The sequence below is a fragment of the Haliotis asinina genome, chromosome 2, assembly GCF_037392515.1.
Source record: "Haliotis asinina isolate JCU_RB_2024 chromosome 2, JCU_Hal_asi_v2, whole genome shotgun sequence".
NCBI classification, from domain to species: domain Eukaryota; kingdom Metazoa; phylum Mollusca; class Gastropoda; order Lepetellida; family Haliotidae; genus Haliotis; species Haliotis asinina.
Window position 1 is genome coordinate 37,515,504 of NC_090281.1, and position 24,579 is coordinate 37,540,082.

Consider the following 24,579-nt stretch of genomic DNA (forward strand, 5'->3'; position numbering starts at 1 on the left):
CATACGTAAATATTGAGAATGGACGCAAAAAAAATTCACTGTATCCAGAGGGATACGCAATATTATTCCCTGTACCTACTACACATCTATGACTTTGCTGAGTGTTTGGCTGTTTCTTTCAGAGCAGTTACATGCACCATTTTACCCATCAGTCCACATGATCAATGATTCATCTCAGGATTTTAAGATATTATCAAAACATACAGTTCTGTACAACATTACTTCACAGGGCACTCATATTGCCTGCAAGGATGCTTAAAACTAATGATCAGAGGTCCCCGTGAGCCCCATGTTTGTGAGTTTAGGTTAAACCCTGTGGCAAGATAGGTATGAATATCAGTGATGACATCATGTGTGCACCAAAAGTGAAAAGCCTTCTTTATATCTCACTATATATCATGTTTTTGTCATGTATTTGTCAGCACACTTTAAGATTAGTGTACATGTGGTTGATAATCAAATATACTTGGCATCAGGGTATAATATGACACAATGAACAAGGTCACATGATATAGCCTCCCGATCCTCATTTGTCAGCAACAAGCACAGGGTATCAAGGATGCCATTCCACTTCAGATCATTTAAAAGAAGACTACATTTGTTTTAAGAACAAGAGGAACTGTACTCACTCAAAGGTTTGCAGTCATCAGGGTTAAGATCACACTGTTCCCCTTCATACCCAGGGGGACAGTGACAGATGAAAGATCCATTGGTGTTCTGGCAGGTGCCCCCATTGAGGCAAGGAGGCTGTTCTGCACATTCATCTATGTCCTGGTCACAGCGACGGCCTGTTAATACAACAGTAAACAATTTTCCAATGAGCTACCTCCATGGCAATACAGTTGCACAACACGCTGTGACAAATCTCTGTCACTATTTGACAACGACCCAAAAATCAGGGACCCACAACAAAGTCTAACATCTACCACTATGAGTGAGTGAGTTTAGCTTCACACTGCACTAAGCAATATTCAAGCTTTATGGTAGCAATCTGTAAATAATCAGTCTGGACTAGATCATCTTGTGATCAACAGCATAAACATCCGTTATTGTAAATATCATCTGTCATCAAAGTCATGAAGCCTTACCACCTGATCCAATAGATCACTGTATATTGTGCAATATCTGTGACAGCAGGTTTCTTGACCTACCTGTGTATCCTGTCATGCATGTGCATGCAAAGTTTTGGTAGTTGTCGGTGGGGACACATTGAACAGCATTACGGCATGGGATGGCAGCACAGGGGTTCATCTCCACATCACAGTTCTTCCCTGTGTAAGGCACCTCACAGTGACAGAAATAGTTGTCATTTTGGTCCACACACCGGCCATGGACACATGGGTTGCTGATGCAGTCATTAATGTTGGTCTCACAGTTTGTTCCTGAAAATGACATTTCATCAGCAACTTAACAACACAACACAAAGCCACTTGTATCAACACAATGATAATACCAACTATGATAACACGGCTCGACTGAGGATCATGTTTGGCACAATATTTTTTTTCAGATTTCAAACTAGAATGGGAGAGGGTTAAAGCAACTATCATTAATACAGGTAACTGGTGACTACTCTTCCCCAGACACACTTATTGAAGGGCCTATCTATACTATCCCCACAGAAGAACCTATTCCACCTCAAACCAACCTGGTGGTAAATCATTATTCAGCCTTTATAAGACTTGTGTCAATAAAAAATATGAAAACCCCAACAGCACTTAAAGCTCACCACTCCATCCAGGCCTGCATTCACAAGTGTAGCCATTGAGATAGTCAATGCAAGCTCCTCCATGTTGACAGGGGTTGGACAGACACTCATTGATGTTGCTTTCACAGTTAAACCCGCCATAACCTTGAGGGCAGCGGCAGTCAAATCTGAAACACGCAATGAACCTTGAGTTTGGGGAAGTGTCAAATAGATTCCTGATCATCACCGTCATGATTAAATATAAAGGTTGAAGCCTCTTCATTTACCTGGGGTATCCATCCAGTAGATTCTAGACATTTACAGAAAAAAACACAAACATAAAGTTTCAACTAAGTTACATTATCATCTCATTCTACTGCAAATAGGGTCAAATATACCACGAGAATACAATAAAAGAACACTGGAAAATGCAAGCATCCCCTTCCTGTGTTCCATTTTTCATCACCTGCTTAAAATAGAGGGATACAAAAAAAAGTACTCAGTCTAGACTACCAATTGTCCGACTTTGTGGAAGTCGTGGTGGCTGAGAGGGCTAGGCGGGTGCGGGTTGAAATCAATGTACGGATGAGACACAACCAAAAATGTTCCAGAATTTGTACTTTACAAAGAATGTGAAATCCAAAATATGACATATGTTGCTTAAAATAGCACTGCAGGAGGAAAACTGAGAATAAACAGAGGAAAACTGCAATGTAGTAGTGCTCACTGAGTCATTTCCCTCAGTAATGATTAACATGAAGCAAGTAGTTACAAGGAATTGATTAGGCTCTAAATATCAGAAATTCCACACAGTATTTCATACAGGATATGAACTTATTACAATAACACTTGATATAGGGTTATGTATATGTATGTCTATTAGTGATGTCTGGAATATAAACTTTGAACACAGATTGCTGGGGTTATTTTCACCCACAAAGTCGACAAACTGCCTCAAATTTGAAGCTTTCAAAACTGTTCAAAAGCAAGTTCCCAAGTTCTATCAGAAATCTGAGTATGTCACTTACCGATTGACCCCATCAATGCATTGTCCACCATGGAGACAAGGATTACTTGCACATTCATTCACATCGGACAAGCAGAGAGCATCATAGTAACCTGGGGGACAGTCACACAAAAAGCCGTTCTCCTCATCCTTGCATATACCACCATTAGAGCAAGGATTGGACTCGCACTCATTGATGTCTCGTTCACAGTGTTTACCTGCAATAGTAATAATTCACTAAGTAGGAAACGCCCATTCTCAACAAATTAAGATGTGTACTATAAAAATGCTCACAGCTTTGAGAATTCTTTATTTGATAAAGAAAACAGAATATCTTAAATTTATGCATCATTGTATCCTCGACCTGTACACCCACTGTTGTGAGTGAAAAAGTGAGTGAGTATGGTTTTACGCCACTTTCAGCAATATTCCCCCAATATCATGGTAGTGAACACCAGAAAAGGACTTTTCACATAGTGGGGAACCAAACCCAAGACTTCAGCGTGATGAATAACGCTTTAAACAACAAGGCTACCCCATCACCCTACACATACTGTAAGTCAATGCTTTGTAAAATGGATGAGGGTCAGATCTGTACTCACCTGTAAAGCCTGGCTTGCAGTGACAGGTGTACGAGTTTATTCCATCGATACAGTTGGCATCATTACGACATGGGTTGCTGGCACATTCATCATTGTTCTTCTCACAGTTTAGACCTGAAGTATTTTATCAATTAATACAACCACCAAAATTTGGAATAATTCTACTGTGTGACAATAACGAACATGATCAGATTCTTTTCAAAAACCAAATATTCTGACAAAATAATGTTAATGGAGAATAAAGCTAACCTGAAGTTCCCATCTGACACTGGCATTCGTAGGAATTCCGCAGGTCATTGCAGGTGGCCCCGAACTTGCAAGGGTTGCTGTCACATTCGTTGATTTCATATTCGCAGTGGGTGCCTGTGTACCCACCTATACACTGACAGTGATAGGTCTCACGGCCATCAATGCATTTACCATAAGTGCAGTTCACATTGGCACAATCATTGATGTTTTCTTCACAATGATCTCCACGGAAACCTGTAAGAGAATACTTGATGAGTTAATGAATCGTAGCATATTCCAAAAATTGGGTTTCTGAAGCATTTTTTCAATACCAAATTGGAGAAGAGCTACACTATTGTCAGGTACCTGAAACTTAACTTTTGATGTACATGACTTACCAGGAAGACAGGTACAGCTGTAGGAATCTCTGCCATCGTTGCAGGTAGCACCATTGAGGCAGGGGTCACTTTCACACTCATTTATATTGATGCTACAGGTGTGCCCTTGAAAACCTGCCAATACAGCACATTTATTTATAGAATATCAAACCATCAAACTTCAATTCAGCACCTATTTAAATTGTCCAGGTGCATTGCATTATTTTCATCTGGAATATATGAAGCTTGAAATTAGTAACTGGGCATCCTGTCTTGGTTGGTTTGTTGTTAAATGCTACACTCAGCAATATTCCAGCTACATGGTGGCGCTTTGTATATAATAAGTCTGGACCAGATAATCCAGTGATCAACAGCACTAGCAGTGATCTACACAACTGGGATTCCATGTCAGCAAGTCTGACATCCCTTTTTTGTTAGTAGTCGCCTCTTACAACAAGCATGGGTTGCTAAAGACCACTTTTCACTGAGATCTCCACGGGTGATGTTTTAAGTTAACTCCAAACCATATGAAATCTATGTTGAGTTGAATCTAAGTTAAGTAAGTTTAAGGATTTTTAGACTCACCTGGGAGACAAGTACACTTGAAGCTGTTTTCTCTGTCCTCGCATAAGCCTTCATTCTGACAAGGCCGGCTGGCACACTCATCGATGTCCCTCTCACAGTTGTCCCCCGCATAACCTAGCAACAACACAGTTTACATCCAGATGATACATGCTTGGAATATGTTTACAAGTCAACACCCACAGTCCCAAGGGACATGTTTCAAAACACAGCTTTCACCAATACCCTAGCATTATCACAAGGGATAGTGGGAACAGCCCTTGCACATTACACCCATGTTAGGAACTGAACCTATGACAATGCAAGAAAACATTCTAACCACTAGGCTACCCTAACAGAAGAAGACATAAGTGAAATGTATTCTGTATCTAAAACAATTTATTGTGGTGCTGAGTCACAACATTCTTGATTCACATTACTTAGTGTAACTATGATGATAATACAACATACGTCGCATTTGGGATTTCACTTTCTTAGCAAAGTACAAATTCCAGCACTTTTTTGGTTGAGTCCCATCCAGGATTCGAACCTGCACCCTCAGAGTCAGGCACCTAATCGCCAGCACACAAAGTCAGCCGCCTAGTTGACCACTTTCTAAATAGCATTGTAATCATGTGATGATAATAATAATCATCAGGACATTTGTGTAGCACTGATCTCCACACCTCATATGCATGCTCTAATACAACATACAACAGTTCAAAGCATTTTTAACATCTCCAAAATGTGAGATTGTGTGTCTTGAGATGAGCTTTAAAATTGTAAAGTGGAGGAAAGCATCTCAGATCATGAGACAGGGTGTTCCAAACTACAGCTGACACATGCTGAAAAGTTCTGCTACAGATGTGAACCTTAATTAAATAATGGCGAAAGTTTAGCTGGGTTTTGTTCACTGTTTAGTGTTCAGTATTCTAGTACACACGCTGAATCTCTCATGATTTTCATCAAGAAATGGTCATAACTCTAACAATTGGTATGTAAAATGAACATAATCCACAAAATATCATCTTTTCATCCCATCCACATTCTCATCATTACAAGTCCACTAAACTCCATCAACGCATAGCTACTGCCTGGGAAACACCATAAACATCTTCTGAATATTCAAGAAACCATTCAGTAGACTTTAGTGCACACACTAATGGCCCTATCTCCCACAATCCCATGATGACCTCCACAATGTTCCTCCTCTCAATCTGAAAGAAGCTACAGATTTATCACAGAAATGCCAGTATGGCAACCCCAGCCTCGTTCTCTCACACATACAGCCTAACAAAGGCTCATCTTGGACTTAAGATGTATTCTATTTGTACATATACACACTAAAATATACATCATACATCAGTGTTTATGAAGCATGACCTTTGTGCTCCACTTTCCTTTATTTAACAGTTTCCCTTCTACTCGCTCCCACGATTCAAATCGTCATAAAAAGCTTTCCCAAACAACTCTTAGCCCAGATGGATAACTATGACTGCTCTGGCAATGGCTCAGTTCAATGGAGTGGAAATAATGAGAACTACAGTCTGGAGCCTTACAACTCGAGGCACTTGCACAGTGCATACAGGCTGCTCCATCAAGAAATAATTGACACCTGAAAATCTGCTCCTAGTGAATGCGTTTTTTTCCAGAATGTGATCAGTGTTCACTCACTGAAATTTCTGCACTACAAACAAACCGTAAGATCAATGTGATATTTAAATACAGAATACACCCACAAATTTTTCCATAAAATTTTTAGTTCATCTTGCCAAAGTTCAAATACATCTTGTAGATGCTAATATAGTTCTGATTTACACAACTTCAATGACAAAAACATACAAGAAAGCATACAGGTAAAATATCTCTTCCTCATCTTAATACTCCCCATGTAGAACCTCATTTTAGAAAGGGTAGACAACTTTCCCACACTTGAGTTTCATCCCTGACCTTTGTTAAACATCCCGGAGTACATCAGTAGCTTTCTAACAGTTGACTAGTGCTTATGTTGTCAGTGCACGGGGCTGCGTAATACCGAGACGAGTGGGAAAGCTGCCGTATCATTGTTAACTTTTCACATGAATTATAGGGTTTCACTGCCACTTACAGCAGCCAATCCAACAGGTTAATAATAGTTTTTACAAACTGTTAGAAAAGTTCTCCATCACTGAGTAAATTTGAAGTGTCTTGAGCAATATTGCCATGGGAAAATCAGACAGATATTTAGAAAGATTAAGAATTCTGTTTGATAAGAATAGACATACATGCAATGTTATGACATCTATTACAAGTTGGAATTTGCCATACATTTCATTCAGCACACATTTTCTCACGCCACAAATGCAAAAACTACAAACAGTCTGATGTGACAACTGGTGCTATGAAATAGGGAAATGATAGTCTTTTCAAGTAGTTCTTTTATGGAACATTTTCAGATATTCCAAACTTAAGAAGGTAAATGAACATATGACATTCTCTTTCTGTGATTTTACAGAGACTAAAATCCATGTTTTACACTGAAACATATTGTAATGCACTTGTTCAATTCTTGTATTCTTGACCAAAAACAATTTCTAATATAACAATATATTTGGCTCATGAAAAAATATTGATACACCAATACACAATTTCTGGGAAAAATAGGATTGTTTTTAAATCTTCAAACAAAACACAACACTGACTATGAGAAAAGCAAATATCATTAATATTATGCCAAGTCTGAAGACCAGTTTGTGCAAACAATACATTTTCACTCAGAATGACAAAAATATGATATTGTGTATCAAATTTCATGCAACTGTTCCCCATTACAAAAGAGAAAATGGATAAAAGTAAATAAAAAATAATTAAATGAAAATCCAAAACTGAAAACTTCTAACCCAGAACTATTTAAGAATCATTTTCCAAAGTTTATGTGAATACAAAGTTTACCAATAACTGAGGTCTGAAGACCTAGTTACTTAACAGGCTCAGACTTGAGTTTGGGCCTAGTGCTGAGACAGCTGAAAGCGCAACTTACATTATCTTAGCGCTATGAGCGCTTTGAAAATCTAGAATTTGGTCAGTTGTATAGGTTTACTGCCCTTACCTGGCATGCATATGCACTTGTATTCTCCATTCATATCCAGACAGGTACCATCGTTCTGACATGGGTTGGAAGCACATTCATTGAGGTTTACCTCACAGTACTGACCCGAGAACCCTGTCTGGCAGATACACTTGAAACTACCAGGGGTATTCTCACAGGTACTGCCATGTTCACATGGGCCCTCGTAACCTGTGCAAACCAACAAAATGTTACAATTCATAATCCCTGGTTTCAAAATAATTTGGTAAACACATTCTTTGCTATACACTTAAAATGTCAGCTTTGTACGCTCATTTTTAAAGTCAATCCTCTTGATCACAAAGCAGGCAGAAGATTAAATTCCAGACACTTGGATATTGAAAATATCTGTTCTATCAAACACAAAAGCATTGAATTACAGTAGAATAAGAATTATGATTCAAAATCCATTTAAACAAACAAAATTAACTTCAAGATAGTTCAAAGAGAAAAGTGGACAGACAATTCTAAAAATGACACTGCATGTGAGAAAATTTATTCCTAATGTGGAATTGAAATGGTGTAATTACGCCGCTTTTAGCAATATTCCAGCAATATCAAGAACAGGACATCAGAAATGTGAGGTATTGAATGCAAGTCTATGGTGTGACAAGTGAACACTTTAACCACTAGGTTACCCCTCTGCAGCCATGGAAGGAAACACATGGCTGTGAAAATGTGTGACTAAGTATCAGACGTCAAGTAATCTGTAAGCATTACATGGATCTCTGATGTCTAAAGCTAGCTGTCAGAGCAACATAAATAATTATGAAGTAAACACATCGTGAGGATCAACTATCAGGTCAAGTTAGTGGTGAAATATGGTTTAGGACAAAGTCAAACTGTGTCTGACAATTTAACAACAGATTAAAAAGAGTTAACTGTTAACCATATATGAAATCTCACATTCTTCAAAAACTATGGTATTTTACATTTAACACCATTTCATGTCTTAAGTGGAAGTAGTTAAACATGGTCAAGTACCACAGTCAAGCAAAATCGTTCCAGATATGCATAAGGCATATATACTTGAGACACAGTTTAATTAATTGAGATCAATGCACACTGTATCAAAATACCTTCATGTTTCATTCCAGAGTGAAATTTTAATAAAAACTATTCACCAAGACATCAGAAAATACAAACTATCACCACTTACCAACATTTACCACTAAACATATTATCATGGTATTTTAACACTTGGTTTCTGATGCATAAATTTTGTTTGAACAATATGTTATTTCTAGAGTGTTGTAAGGTCAACATATTATTTCCCATAAAAATCTTCAGTTTTCATATGTAGCCTTGCATACGAGAGCAAGACAAAAATGCCTAAGAAAGTCAGTGGCTCGTGACAGCCCTGAAGCAGTAATCATGATAGGAAAAAATGAAATGAAATCAGTCAAGTCCTTGTTCGGGGTATTAGGTATCCGTGAGAACTGAGTTGTAAACATGGCTCAACAATAGATTGCCAATGAAGAATGGCAAACCTCACCCAAAGCTACCCAGGTTTCTGCAAGGTTATGTTTCTACAAACCAAGTGACCGGTCTCCAGCCTTTGTGAACAAAATCAACTTAACTTGCAAATTTATAACTCCCATTTCTTTTTCATTTAAATGGCAGTTATGTACTAATCAAAATTGAGAATATGTTTTTACCCATCTGAGTATTAATACAACAGTCTTTCTGTAGCATGAATTATATTCAGTGAGAGTTTCTTCCCAATGATGATCAGTGAAATTTAACTGATGCCACACAAGACTTTTAACTTTTAACGAGTGAGTGAGTGAATGAGTAAGTGAGGATTTATGTGATTTTTTTTTTTTTAACAGCATTCAGGTTTATACATGGCAGCTATGTCCAGAAGGAAAGTCTAAAGTGCTGCAGATGTCAGAGTTTATCAAATTGGTAAAACACAGATGAACATTGGTGCTGACAAACCTAGAAACATATCTGAGATTCAAACCCACAAACAAACTCAAGAAAACATCATTTATATAAGACTTGTAAATTGCTATTGGACTGCCATGTGCATCAGCATGCCTAAGTTATAACTTAGTTAGAAACACTGGGGCTAGGAAACCAACATTTGTAAATGAAAAAGTATGCTACACATCAAGTGTCCAAACAAATGCTGAGCCCTTTGCATCACAGAATTGGTGCTAATATGCCAGAGCCAAGATCTTTCATCCTAGTCATTTGTGCACAATCTAGCAACAATGGACTGCACAGTTTGGGGCAGGAGGAGACATGAACTTACTCTCTTCGCACTCGTTGATGTCCTTGTCACAGAAGGTGCCCTTCCACCCTCTCTTACATGTACACTTATGATTGCCATCAATAGGGGAAGTCTCGCAACTTGCACCAGCATGACAGGGACTACTTTCACATGCGTCCTCCAGATGGCAGCGCAGACCTGAAGACAAGCGACAGATGATGGCGGCCATATTGTTAGTATTCAGCCAAGACAGGAGCAATTTAGTAAGATGAACATACAAGACAAAACAGGAAGTACAAATACACAGAGGACAGAGATTATCAATGTCTTCAAAGGTTGTAAATCATTTAAAGATGTGTAAAGGTATCATATTCAGAACATGATGTATACAGAAACAAAGCAAGATATATGTGGTTTCAGAATGAGTAGAATATGCATATCACGTTGGGAAATTGGGAAGCAATGTTCTGTAATGAACTGAAACAGACTGAAATCTCAAGTTTGCAGCAATGGACAGTGAGGGTAAGGATGGTGATGGCATACAGGCTTCTACATACATAATAACTAACTCCAACACATCCCACATTTTGAAAACAATAGGAAATCATAACTTCAATCCATAACATAGGCCTATAATCAATCTTGGGGTAAGATCCTTTTGTGGATCTGGGTCCCATTTCACAAAGCTTACATAGCACTACGACTGTTGTAAGTCTAAGTTACAGAATAAGAGGTACATCAGTTGTAACAGTACAATAGCTTTGTGAAATGGGACCATGAACCCTGAAACCCTTAACATGTGGAACAGTGTAACCCTGAGCCCACTTGCACAAAGCAACCTTTACATCACAATGGCCATAATTCCTGTGGTTCAAGACTGACTTAACAGATTTGTAGCACTACGACTGCTGTGTGCAAGTGGGCCCAATCCCTATATATCACCATTCCATCCTTATACTGTAACCTTGCTTAAGAGAAGGTCATGGCCACCAGTAGAACTCAAACATAAGTATCCATGCAAATCACTGACAGCTGATGAGGATGAAATATTAAAATGGGGGAAAAGATGTCACGGTGTCTTGATTTGGTGATTATCTAAGCATATTTTGAAGCTGAAACACTGAGGTGAGGATAAAATGCTACTGGTGTGTACATGATAAAATTTGAGTTGGAGGTCAAACACCCATAACATATGTTAAGTCAAATTGAATCAGGTTTGCAGGAAAAGTATATTTGACTGTGCCTAGTCTATCCGAAAATTAAACTTATGATATTTTGTTTTACATGTGTCTATAAATGACTGAAATTTGAGGACCTGATGTGTTACAGGTTTCCTTTCATAACATATTCCTTGTTGCAAGTGAATTGCTGTGCCTTGGACGTCCAAGAGTGAAAGGAAGCTTTGGGATTTTTAAGTTTTACAGTATAGACAAGGAAACAGACAATTCTCTGTTTCTCATCCGTCCCATCCACCAGCAGTGACAGCACTACTTACTTTCAACTTCCGTACTTAACTAGTGTTCTTCTTCCTTCTGTACATTTCTAGTTTATTAATGTGAAAATTTCACTTTGGATAACAAAATATGAAAAATGTTTTGAATACAGCCAAACACCATAATGTCAAACTTGACTTGTCTATCTTATGGTTGTCATGAAGAACAAAATAAGGTCACTGCATACTCCTTATTAATGGATCATTTTGTGTTTGTGTCAAATGTAACATACATCAAAGTATTTACACACACTGATATTTGACTCATGTAGGTCAACTTCAAAACAAAATTAGAAAAAGGAAATCAGTCTCATAAGAACAATGACTCAGATTTTCAAGAGAGATTATATTCAGTATCTCGAAGTCTCAGACCTTCATTACTGATTTAATCAACTGCAGCACGGAAAACATCTAAATTAGGAACCAGAAGTACATACAACGAACACCATATCTGAATCATAACTATATCCGATCAGAATCAGATATAGTGACTGCAGAAGGAACAGACAGACAGAACTCTGTTTGCCTTAAGATCACTATGTAAAACATTACTGATATCATCAGGTTTGGGGGCATTCTGGTTTATGATAGCTTCAAACAAACATTTGTCCTCAAGACAACAGTTAACACAATATATCTCCACCTTCAGTATAACTACTCATGTTTGTTTCCTGTTCAACATTTAACTCCAGACGATGATCTGTAAGGTTTTTTTATCTGTAATGGGTTTTTTTATCAGTCATACAAAGCATTTTCTTTTCATAATTTGGTCAACCACTGAAACACTTTGTGCAGGACTGTCAGCAAAACAAAGTGAATCAAGTGATAAACATGTACTACTAACACTTTTCAGTGGATAAAGGAAATGTTATACAAGAGAAAAAATTATAGGACATTTTCCTACCTGTTTTCCCTTTTGGACATTCACAGAAGAAATAGCCCACTCTGTCTCTGCAGGTGCCCCCATTGTAACAAGGACTCTCCTTGCAGTCATCGATGTTCTCCCCACAATCTGTACCATTCCAGCCATTCACACAGATACACTGGTAGCCCCCTGCCTGGTTCATGCAGGTGGCCCCATTCCGGCATATGCTAGGCTGTTCCAGACACTCATCAATGTCAATATCACAGTATTTGCCTGGAATATAAGGTAGATATCACAATAAGTGCCCAAGACATCAGGCAGATCTCACGATATGTTACGGTCTATAACATAGTTGTCATAATATGTGTTTATGATATAAGGCAGATATAGAATGATATAGGATACACACAATACGCTTGGCGTATTAGAGTGATATCACAATATGTGCCTAGGACATCACAACATTTACCATACATTTGAGGCAGATACAAGTGTCATGTAGCATAATCATACTATGAGAGTCATGTGTGAGTCATGTTGAGGCAAATGCCACATTTCACATATTATTGTACAGGGGAATGATATCAGTCTGGGGTCAATCCTTGCATCAGTGATGTCAACTAGTGTGCTATTAACGTTCGAGGTAAGCTTTTGACAAAAACAAGTTTATTAACAGGCTATACCCCTGTCCATTCAAAATGTTCAAAACAAAAGCTACAGAAAACTGCAAGGGTAGGAAAACAATCTGACATTATCAAATGCCCTACATCAAGCCTTGGGTTTTTTTTCAAAGTTGCATGTTTGGATTCCTAATGTGACTAAGTATATATCATTATGGCTAACATATTTGTTTCTTATCCATATCTATAAAATGAGTCATGTCAGAAAACCTTCCCATGTTTCAGTACTTGAAATATGATCCAAAATAACATCTTAAATCAGCCTCTTAGCACACAGTCTCTTTAAATTACACATTTAGTTATGTTATATCAAACATGTCTAGTTTTATGTGAATCCATCCGATACTTTTTGTTATAATTTTCACAGACTTTGTTCTAGCTTGTAAATAATAGCTAAACAGATGATCTTTTTAACATATGTGAAAAGATATGGAGGACTATGCTCAACTAATGTCAGGAGAAGTGATTTCTTGTAACAGTTATGATCATCATTCCCACATCAACATGAGTGAGCGAGAGAGTTGGGGTTTAAGCTGATTTTATCAATACTCCAGCAATATCAGAGCATAGGATATCAGAAATGGGCTTCACACTTTGTACTGACGTTGGAATGGAACCTGGACTTCAGCATCAACAAAACTATCTTTTTGAAGAACGAGGAGTAGGCTTGTTCAAGCCACATATAAACAATTTCTTCGACCCATCTTTAATGTTCTCTGATGTAAGTTTTGGAATGAATGAGTGAATGAATGAATCAATGAATGAATCAGTAAATCAATCAATGAAGCTTTACATTGCATCATCAATTCTCCAGTTAATCATAGCAAGAACTAGTAATTGTGAATTTCTACCTGTACACATAAAAACTGAACTAAAACAGATGATCTCAAAGATAATTTATCAAAGATAAAGAAAAACCTAATGAATACCAATGAGACTGCATTCACAGATCAATAAGATGCTAAAAGAATCAATGAATAAGGCTTAATATTATGATTGTGGTAAAATGAACTCGATGAAAATTTAGCCCACTGAGGGTATCTGGATCAGTAACTTCTTGCTCTTTTTGTCAAGTAACTGAAGACATTAGGAAACTAGATGCCTCACAACAAAGTACTACCCATACTTTATGACATCCTTTGGACACAAAGGCATTTCAATGACTCCATCTTACTGGTCATTCATTACTAACTTGGTAGCAACACGCTCTACTAAATTTCTTCTGATGACTCAAGCTCTCCGAAGCATCTTCGAGATTGATCAACCGACAAGACCACAACCCTTACTTTTGCAAGTGCTTGTTACTAAAACACCTAATATATTTCTGTATCTCTGGGACTCTGTGACCTGGTCCCACGACCTCTTAAATCTATGAAAATACCTTTCTATAGGTCTCAGTTTGAGAATTTCCATATTCTCCATAAAAAACTTTTTCTCATGCCCTATAATTGGATGACTGTGGTGAATATAAACTGAACAACATTAGATGTTTGTCAAGGTTCACTGCCTTCATGAAGATCAAGTTATCAGCAAAGTGATGCAGACACGTTGTTACCCTTGTGAGACTTTCAACCATTACCTTAGCTTGGCTGAAATTGTCCACTTTCCACAACATCAGACTTTGCAAGATGAACTCACAGTTAGTGTGTTGAATTTGAAAAATAAAGCTTCACCTTTACATAAATTCACAAGTAACTGGAATCTTATATATCAGAACTAAATGTTTCTCAAAATCTGAAATCTGTCAGTTGTACACATCTCGAAATAATATTAAAACCTTTATTCAATAAGCAATTGAACAAAATTTAACTTCACCTTCACATAAATTCACAAGCCACTGACATCTCATTTCTCAGATTCATCAAAACTGAAATTTTCTCCAAAGCATCTATGCTTTCACCTGTACATACATCTTGTAAACTTATCTCCCACTTAATTCACCATCAGTGATATCCGTCATGCCACAATATACTGTTCCACTCATAAATCACAATGTTTCACCATGTCAGCATGGTGTACAGTATCCTATTGTTACTCATCTTATCTTTATCCATACAAAGACACTTATTTGTTTATTTCTAAATGCAACACACTGATATGACCCAGTTGTAGGACAGCAACTAGTCAATTGCATCAGGACATGAAATGATTCATCTTCTGAGCAAAATTATACTGTTGGAGCATCCTGACACTCAACCAAGTCCCTAAGCCTTGCAAAAGTCTTGATGGTAAGATTAAGAGATTAAATGAAAATTTGTGTAAAAGCATATAACCAAGAGACTAGTGTCTACTGTCTGCTGGACTTGCCTTTTGAAATGATAGAGTTACTTTACAACCATGAGCTGAGCATCAGTAGAGCCTTGAAGCAAGGGTAAAACACTCTCTTGATCGTAAGTTTGACATACCCAAGTGTTTTTAACATGTTTCAGTTGGCCTTGGATAATCCCTTTAACGATGGCATCCTTTTAAAAAAAGGATGTCCATATATCATGCTCTGTATCATCTATTGTATCAGGTATGTTTCGATTAAGTGTATCGTTACATCAATAGCTATCACAAGTGTTTACCGTAAAGGCACAGAATAGCCCTAACTACTAAATGAGGACTGACCTGTTTACATATTTTTCTCATCAACATTTCATCTGTTAATCTGTTATTCTAGTTAGGAATGATAACAGCATTAAACCCTTTCTGTAATTACTTCCACCAAATGGTGATAAGCTTGTACACTTACAAGCATACAGCTTATTCACTACAAGTGGGGCAGAGCGACCAGTGATGCATAGATAGTTGATCCAGTGAGTGGAGGCACACGACATTTATTGACAGTGAAGATATGAAACAATGTGATCAGTTAATTGATTGCACTTAACGATACAACGTTACACACACGGCCTCAATCATGTGTGAAACATATTTCATGTTACTTTGTAGCGTACCAGTGTCAGGGTTCATGCACATCTCCCTCATCACCGTTAGCTCGAATCAATTATTCTCCTTTCTCCGCAAAGCAAATATAGCTTCTGATGCCATGATGTCGTGCATGGAATTTGGGACTGAATTACTTACTTCAGAAAATGAACTGAAATAGAAGTTTCTGCAGCTTAATGCACATGAACGAAGATCTTGCATGGATCGTTACTGCTGTGTCTATTTCTGTGCATGGAAGCTGACATCACTTTTATGTTGAGAGATAAGCTGGATGTTAATAATTTAGTCCGTGATATCAATACTGTAGGGAAACAAAAGACTATCCCAGTAACACATTGGAACATGGCATATATGCCACCACTTCTATTGATTCTTCACGGTTCTTGTATTTGTGGTTGAGAAGTGATGTAATTTAAAGTGGGTGACTGAGTGATTGAGTGACTGAGTGGGTGAGAGAGTGCGTGACACCAGGGCTTCACACATCATTGTTCAAATGTTCGTATAAAACCAAGGTCTGTAACATAACAAGCTTGAACCACTGGGCTATCGTTCTGTCCCTCAAAACAATCAGTATCAAAACAGATATGTTCACTACCAACTACCATTAACAGACTCTTCATTACAAATAAACTGTTTTTCCCTTATCTTGTCCAAGGTACAACTTCCTTCATCACATGTTCCCTCATGTTTGTCACAAAACCTGTCTTCCCTTCTATCAGCTCTATGCCAGGTCTTCCAATACCACAACCTGTACTCTAGCAAATGAATATTGTATGGCTGTCTGTGATGAATCTTTTGTTTGTCTACAGTTCCACAGGAGTAGTTCCACAGTCAATCAATACAGCCCGTTTCACAATATCACAGGTATCTGCGGAATCCCTTCGTGAACAGTAGGTATATATAAATCTTACGCCACTTACCACCACTAACAACAGTCTAAGAATCGCAGCATGGAAAACTGGGCCAAGCTATCTTTTACAGTCCAAGCTGATGCCAACAGTTTCCAGGAATTTTTATAGTTGCTTTTCCTGGCCCCTTGTTACTAGCAGAAATGCATTTCGAGTCTATATAACAGAACATCAGAGGAGAACAGAAGGTGGGACATGTTTTACATGGGGTGTACATGAATTTCCCATGAATGGAGTTTGGGACTTAATGGGCTGTGATGGGTAAAAAGTGCAGAGAGTGGCTCAAACAAGGTTTAATTATACTTCAAACATGCTCTCATTCCCCCATTTACTTGCAATACTGAATGAGATATGGCAATGTTGTTGTGACCCTGATGGCACATGTTACATGTTTGATTTACAGGAGTGAGTGAGTGAGTGAGTGAGTGAGTGAGTGAGTGTGGTTTTACATTGCCTTTAACAATGTTGCAGAAACAGAACAACATCAAAGGAAATATCTTCACCAGGGTCTTAACATGGTTGAGTTGCTCTCAAAGAAAGCTAATCTTCAATGAATGTATGCCAGTACATACACGCAAAATATCAAGTAAACCAGTTTGGTCAAACCCCGGAGAGTGAGCGTGGTTTTACACCACTTGCAGTTATATCAGGAAAGGGAGGAGAGAGAGAAGAAAGGCGGAGAAAGAGACAGACAGGATCAAACTTGGGCCCTTAACCCAAGCACAGATGCTTGAAGCATTGGGCTACCCCACCATGATCAAGTTACTCTTGGATAGGCACTGAACAGTTGTCATTGTCCATACCACATACTAAAACGCACAAAAATGATTTGGCGCCTAGCTGTCCTACCCTCTACAAACAGAAAGTTGGGTACAATACAAAGAGAAGTAGTGCAAATATTCATCATGTATTTACAACAGACTTCTCAACTCTAAAGCCCGCATTTCTATATATCTCACAAACATATGTCATCAATGGGGTTGTGTCTCTCCACCCCTTAGTTCAATATTTCGATACAAAAGAGGATTCAAGTTCTGATCTAGGTGGGTTCACATTTACGGTCAAAAGGCAAGCTTGTCTATATAATACCTTCATTAGTAGTACAAAAGAATCAGACATTTATCTATCATGCATGTTCCACACTGTTTGTAAGTCACCAGCATTGTAAACAAGATGCAGTTCAGAACACTGAAAACTGCAAATGTTTCATTTGGCATAGAGTGTAACAATATCATAAATTCAATGAACAGTTCTTCCCATGTCCCAAGTGTCTAAATGGATCATTAGGAGATGCTGTTTGGGAGGTAGCAAGGCAGTTCATAGATTCCCAGCAAATGTCAACAACATGACCTCCTTGGGTTTAGAATTGAAAACCTCATAAAAACAAGAAAAAGTGGTCTCTCAAAAAAGAAATTATACATTTGTGTATGTCAAGGCCCTGGCTATAAGACAGAATGAGCCAGCTTTTAGTAATATTCCAGCAGATGAAACAAGAACTGGCTTTACATACTGTACCCATTTAGGGATTCGGGTACATGTGTTAGACAAGTGAACACTTTGACCACTACGCTACCCCTTGGTGTCAATATGAGGAACTGAATCCAGCAAAACAAGAAAGCTTCCAACTAGAGGCTACCCCACCCCAGACCATAATCCTCATAAAAGAAATAACTTACCTTTATAGGTAGGTGGGCAGTGACAGGTGTAACTGTCCACTCCATCTACACAGGTAGATCCATTATTACAGAGGTTGTTCACGCAGTCATCTACATTGATCTGGCAATTTCGTCCTCGAAAACCTGAAGAAAAAACAGATATGATATTATCAAATACTTTTCTACTGGTCAATGAAATTCTTCCCTATTTCAGTATGCACCAATGATGAAACAACCAACGAAACTGAAATATCAAACACAAGCTACTGAGAAAAGATGTCAGTGATTTATGGAACTGAAAAGGAAAGGGTGATTTTTCACTCTCTAATACTGTCTTGACTCTGGACAATATTTGGCCTTTTGGCATCATTGTAAAAATCAAATGTTTTTCAACTGGTCATAACCAAAATATGTATTTTATCATTACTATAGCCTCATTATTTGAAGATTTTCTGAAAAGACCCTATAGTTTGATATTGATGAACATCAAATTGCTTCAAAAACAACACAGTAATGGAGGTAAAGTGCATGGCTGAAAGAAGTTGCCCTTGACTTAAAGTCAATCAAAATAAAGCTAAAAATGCCAAATATTTATCTCGATTAAAAATCAAACTTTCTCGACTGAATGTGCCATTGGTCTGCAGCACACATGTACTGTTTTCCTTACAACAACTCATCAAGAGGATAAGTATCCCATATTGAGCCATTTTTCCTGATATCTAAATTTGAACTTTTGCCTAGATTTGATTTGACAGTTTTGCCCAAGACTTACAGCTTTGTGTTCTGGGCACCACAACACAAATTTTGTTGGATTACAAAACCCACGGCTATTTGGCTGTTTACTAAACAAACTCCTCTTGTTTGCCTAAGGAATTCTTTGTTCCCTTAAGAAAATCTACACTGTGTAGTGACGTTAAACACTGACTTCCTGTCAAAATGTGCCAATGCACTCCTCAGCAACGACTAGATGAATGAAGAATCTAAATCAGACCTTGAAAATGATGCATAATTGATCATTACTGCAATGATTAACTCTTATCATTAAATGCCTAAAATACAACCGCTTGAAGTGTTGGAAAGACATTCAAGTGATGAAGGACTGACAGGGAAACATACCTAGATATTTCTGCTAAGGATAACGAAGACTACAGTTATATGGCCATTTATCATCACTTAATCTCATTCCAAGCTATTTGAATGGGCAGTTGCTGTCTTGGAGAAACCTACACAAGCAGTTTGTGTAGACCTCTTGTAGAAAAAATGTGTAATTTAACACCACTGAATGTACCATCCAAACTGTCTGTTTAAACATTGTAAACACTAACAGTCTACAGATGAATCTTATATCAGTAGATTGTATTTCGACAAAGAGACCCAAAGCGAAGTTGATAAATGTATAACTTGCACTGCTTCAAGTTCTTCCAAAGGATGAAGTGGTTCTATCAAAGGTCTTAGTAAGAACATTTGGCTCTTACAAGATCTAAGGGAGCAAAAGAATATTTGGCTCTAGTAGACCACAAGAACATCTTGGTGTCTAATAAGGAAGTAAAAGACCATTTGTCTCTAGCAAGGTCTAAGGGTTCCATGATCATTCAGCTCTTACAAAGGTCTAAGAGTATACAAGATTTGTCCCAACCAAAGTCTAAGTGTGTACAAGACAAACACAGCTCATACCACAGGTCAAAGTGGGTAAAAGACCACTAAGCTCTTACCATTGGTGAAAGTGTGTACAAGACTACTGAGTTCTACCAAGACCTAAAGGTGTACAAGACTATTGGGCTCTACCAATGATCTGAGGCATATACTATTCAGCACTTAAAAACCCTGTACAACATGTATGTGACACGCATCTGTCACAACATCAAGGGGACAGATCTATATGATATTGTCCGAACACTTGAGTATGCTTACCACCATCTGGGAAGACGACAGATTCCCAAGCTAGGACTGTAATGTAGCTATTTTTCTTATTCAAACATTCTCATCTCATTATAAGAACTTATGCCGAGCACATCTCAGAAGCGATACAGGCAATCATGAGTCACTATAGTATAGACGGCAAGAAGAGAAGAAGACACAAACGACATGTTTGCCCTGATTAAACATTCCTCCAGTCAAGGTGAACATGACGAGAGACGATTGCTTGAAACACCAAGTTCTTTCATGGAGTTAAGCAACAAATCGTGCAATTCCCCAGGTGTTTTCTTTAATGTTGTCTGAGATCACTGTGAAATTTCTTGTCAGTCACAACGCCAATTTGTAAGTGAACCAGGTTTTGAAGTGGCATGATCAACCAACCTTCAATTTGTCTTGTCAGTGCCGGCAGACCCTCATTAATCCAATAAAACTAACAGATACATACATTAACACAACATAGTACACACTCTTTAGGCAACTACAAAATGTATCTGCTATCATATTTCACATTGACAGCAATATGCCTGCTCAAGAGTCACACAGTCAGATACCAACTTAATGTAAGAAGAAAGATCACTGTGAAACAGGTAATTAACAGTAATTTTCAGAGTGAGTGAGTGAGGGAGTGAGGGAGCGAGGGAGCGGGGTTTTACATCACTTTCAGCAATATTCCAGTAATATCACTGCCACAGAAAAGAGAAATGGACTTCACATACTGCATAATCAAATGAGAAAATCAAATATTTTAACTACTGGGCTACCCCACTGCCCTCAATCATTTGAAAATGGATCTGGCATTCTAGGTGAGTGGCTTGGAAAATGGGTTAACACTGGGTTAACACTGGGTTAACAATTTACAGCCTATCATAGCTAGGATATTGTTTTGAGCAACACTAAACAACAAATGTTGAATGTGTATTAATGTAATGCCATTTTGTTGCTTTGTCCTTTGTCAAACCCATCCAAACAGCCCTATCCCAGCCCAACATATCCCGCACTACATACCCTATCCTCACCACACACACACCCAGTCCCCACGTGAGCCATTCCACTTCCACCCAACAGCCCATCTCCACCCAAATAACCCCTGTCAACCAAAGCAATCCCATCTCCACCCAAACAGCCCATTGCCGCCAAAATAACCCCATCTCCACCCAAAAAAGACCATCTCTACCCCAAAATTACCTCATCTCCTCCCAAGCAATACCATCTCCACGCAAGCAGCCCATCCCCACCCATAAAAACACTGTCCACTCCCCAAAACTCCAGTAGCCTCCCAAACCACCCATCCCCACCCAAAGAATCCTGTCCCCACCCAATCAATCCCATCTCAAGCAATCATATCTTCACCCAAACAGCTCATCCCCAACCAAATAACCCTGTTCCCAGCCAAAAAGTCCTGTAAACATCCTTACAGCCAAAAGCCACCAAAATAATCTTGCCTCCACCCAAACAACCCCGTCCCCACCCCACCCTACACGCAGTCTATGTAAACTAAGCATGACACATGCTCTCCTACACACTACACAAGTTAACATAAGCAAGTTGTCCTCCTACATCAGAGTCTAAATATTCAGGTGACTAAGTGCGAGTCTGCCCTCTCTAATTCCCAAGCTCCAAATTATGAAAAGCTACCATGAAAGGCTGTTGGTCTGAACAGTCATTATCAATGTGTCAGCAATATTGTGTTATACAGTTCAAAGGACTGTACATGTCAATAGTAGAAAAATAATTGGTCACCCTGATTCTGAAACTGCTTTCAGCAAGAGAGAGCGTGTTAGAATGTACTGATATATCATGACTGCAATATATTGATACATGTGGTTGTGTTTCAAACATTACCTTACATTTATTCAACTGTTGGTGGTGAGTATGTCTCATACAATTTTAGGTAAATCTCTATCAATGATAGTGCATTGCAACTGTTGTGGAAAAGACTATTTCTTTGGTTAAACTGAGTTTCTCAGTGAGTTTGAATAAATGGTAATAATTGTAATCATTTATTATCTTGAAATGCTAAGAGTATGAATGTCTGCTCAATAACAGAGTCATGGCAACATGCATCCTAATAAAGAAGAAGTGAACTCTGATTTCAGTTAATTGGTGAGATGGGAAAATGGTGAAAGACAACCACTCCAACAATGATGCAAAAGGACTTCCTTAAAATACTCTAGATTACATCATAAAGACATCTTGTCCACTTTCACCCGCACCGGGTATCCTGTTCCTCCTGTACTGGCCACAAAATCATACTGCCTGTCAAGTTTTATGTCGACTATCTGCACAAAACGGAACACAAGAATATTTTTCTAATAAGACAGTATCAGTGCCAAGATAAGACAAGTAGACCAAGTCTCAATGAATTATGTGACAGCTATATTTAGCAACAAGACTTGAATGATGAATTTCTAGAAAAATAACTAAAGGCACTTCATTGCTGTCCTGCCTATGAACAAATCAAAGGAATCAAAGGAATTTCCAGTAATATATCACAACAAAGATTCCAGACCCACTGATGACCATGACACTTTCAAACCATAACATGCAAAAACTAATTATGTAACAGATCTTCTTTATTGCAGGACTTTTATTTACCACTTTGTGACACTTTTACAGCCAAGATCAAAACAAATCACAACTGTAATTAGCTTCCCTGAACAAGTGCTGGTGCTAGAGGGCATAATCAAAGTCATTACTGACTGGGTTATCTGCCCTTTATCTGGCAGTGAAAACACTTACACAATTTTATTTACTGTTACATCATAACTGGTTTAAGTAGGTGGTGTGTGTTGAGGGAGAAGGGGGAGGTCAGTGGCTTGGGGTTGTTTATGGCAATGCCATAACCCTAAACACCTCTGCAACCATTAAGCCCCGGGGAAGGGGGTGGAAATTAACATTAGTACCCTTGACAAAGGATATTTTAACTGTGTCTGTTGAAAAGTTCACACTTGTAATTAATTATTTTTGTGAAGATTTAACAAATCTATTTTTTATTCTTTTTCTGAGAATCATCAAGCATCATATTTCACAGAATAACTGTAAGAAGACATTAAATTTAATGGTTCTAAGAGGAAATGAAATATTTTTATAATTACAACATTCAAATGATTACTTTTCTTTTAAACTGAGTCCATGGGAAAACAAAGTAAAAACTAAGGTTGCAGTGTGAATACAAGAAAGATGGCTGCTTATTTCCTTCTGTATCCCAGAATTCCATCACGCAGCCACTAACAGTAAATCAAAACAGGTAGTAATTTGAGACCATTAGGCTTGTCTGGGGCCCCACAAACCTCAGGCTGCACCTGCCAACAGGTGAAAAGTAAATCCCTTAACGAGCAGCATGGCCAGGGAACAATGAAAATGACCACTTGACCAGGCCCACACAACAATGGCTGTCAGCCTGTCTCCCATACCGCCACGCACTGACACTTTTTTAAAGGAAGATTTGGTGATATTTATTGGTGACCTGTTTGTGGTGGGAGAGGAAGAACCTCATATCAGCTTTACTTGTTTTATCACTATTACACTCTGTATTAATCATCACTAAAAACTAAATCCACAAAATATACTGGGTGCATGATTTGATAATATTTGCTTTCACTTCAGCCCTATTCAAACTCTAACATATTACATTTCTCATATCCATTAACACTGGTGGTTTTTATGTAAGTTATCTGAAACCACAAAAGGAAGAAGATAAAATTCAGAACACAATACATTTACATGTTAGAAGATGTGGATCTAATGGTGCTGATAACATGAAATAGTCAACAGAGGTCATAATTTTGGGCAAGTGGAGCTTGAAAACAAGAAAATTCTTCATGTTAATATAACTGATACCTCCACATGGCAACAGGCAGGTTATATCTGTGAAAAAAATAGATATGAATTTAAAGCCAGAACCATGGCACATCTGTTTTCAGTTTTGAATTCTGTAGACAAAGAAGTTCCATGCAACTTTTTATCACTTCCTCCTCAAGTGACTTCCTGTACATTTGTGCAACTGTCACATTCAAACTCGTCTGCGGTAAAGGCAACAAAACTTACTTTACTTGACAACATGTTAAGTTGAACATATCAAAAGAAACATTCTTACTCAAATCATCACTGATAAATAACAAACAATAATTTAACAATCATACCTTAGTTTCTTGAGTATTTTCATTTGGAAATGATAATTAGAGGATAATGCCATAATGTAAAGATAAAGAAAAATACAAAAATGTTAATTCATTAAATCCATGAAAAAAACATGATATTGTAGATAAATCAGGTTTTATATTTGCTGCATGACTGATGCCTAGGAGGCTAACAGTTCATTAATTATACTGATTCCCTCAAGCTGT

The 24,579-nt window shown here is 38.0% G+C and overlaps 1 protein-coding gene across 4 annotated transcripts in view; it reads right to left on the bottom strand.

Moving 5' to 3' along the window:
- LOC137273682 (neurogenic locus Notch protein-like) overlaps positions 1-24,579 on the bottom strand; it is a 100,433-nt gene that overhangs the window by 13,044 nt on the left and 62,810 nt on the right. For 3 of the 4 annotated variants that reach the window (XM_067806476.1, XM_067806475.1, XM_067806478.1), the window contains 12 exons: positions 18,338-18,460; positions 12,182-12,415; positions 9,828-9,983; positions 7,550-7,738; positions 4,486-4,599; positions 3,922-4,035; positions 3,545-3,778; positions 3,296-3,409; positions 2,716-2,911; positions 1,730-1,875; positions 1,152-1,382; positions 630-788 (listed from right to left, as the gene is read on the bottom strand). In XM_067806476.1, coding sequence (XP_067662577.1) covers positions 630-788; positions 1,152-1,382; positions 1,730-1,875; positions 2,716-2,911; positions 3,296-3,409; positions 3,545-3,778; positions 3,922-4,035; positions 4,486-4,599; positions 7,550-7,738; positions 9,828-9,983; positions 12,182-12,415; positions 18,338-18,460 — 2,010 coding nt within the window. The remainder of the gene's footprint in view (positions 1-629; positions 789-1,151; positions 1,383-1,729; positions 1,876-2,715; positions 2,912-3,295; positions 3,410-3,544; positions 3,779-3,921; positions 4,036-4,485; positions 4,600-7,549; positions 7,739-9,827; positions 9,984-12,181; positions 12,416-18,337; positions 18,461-24,579) is intronic. The other variant, XM_067806477.1, reaches the window with a different exon arrangement.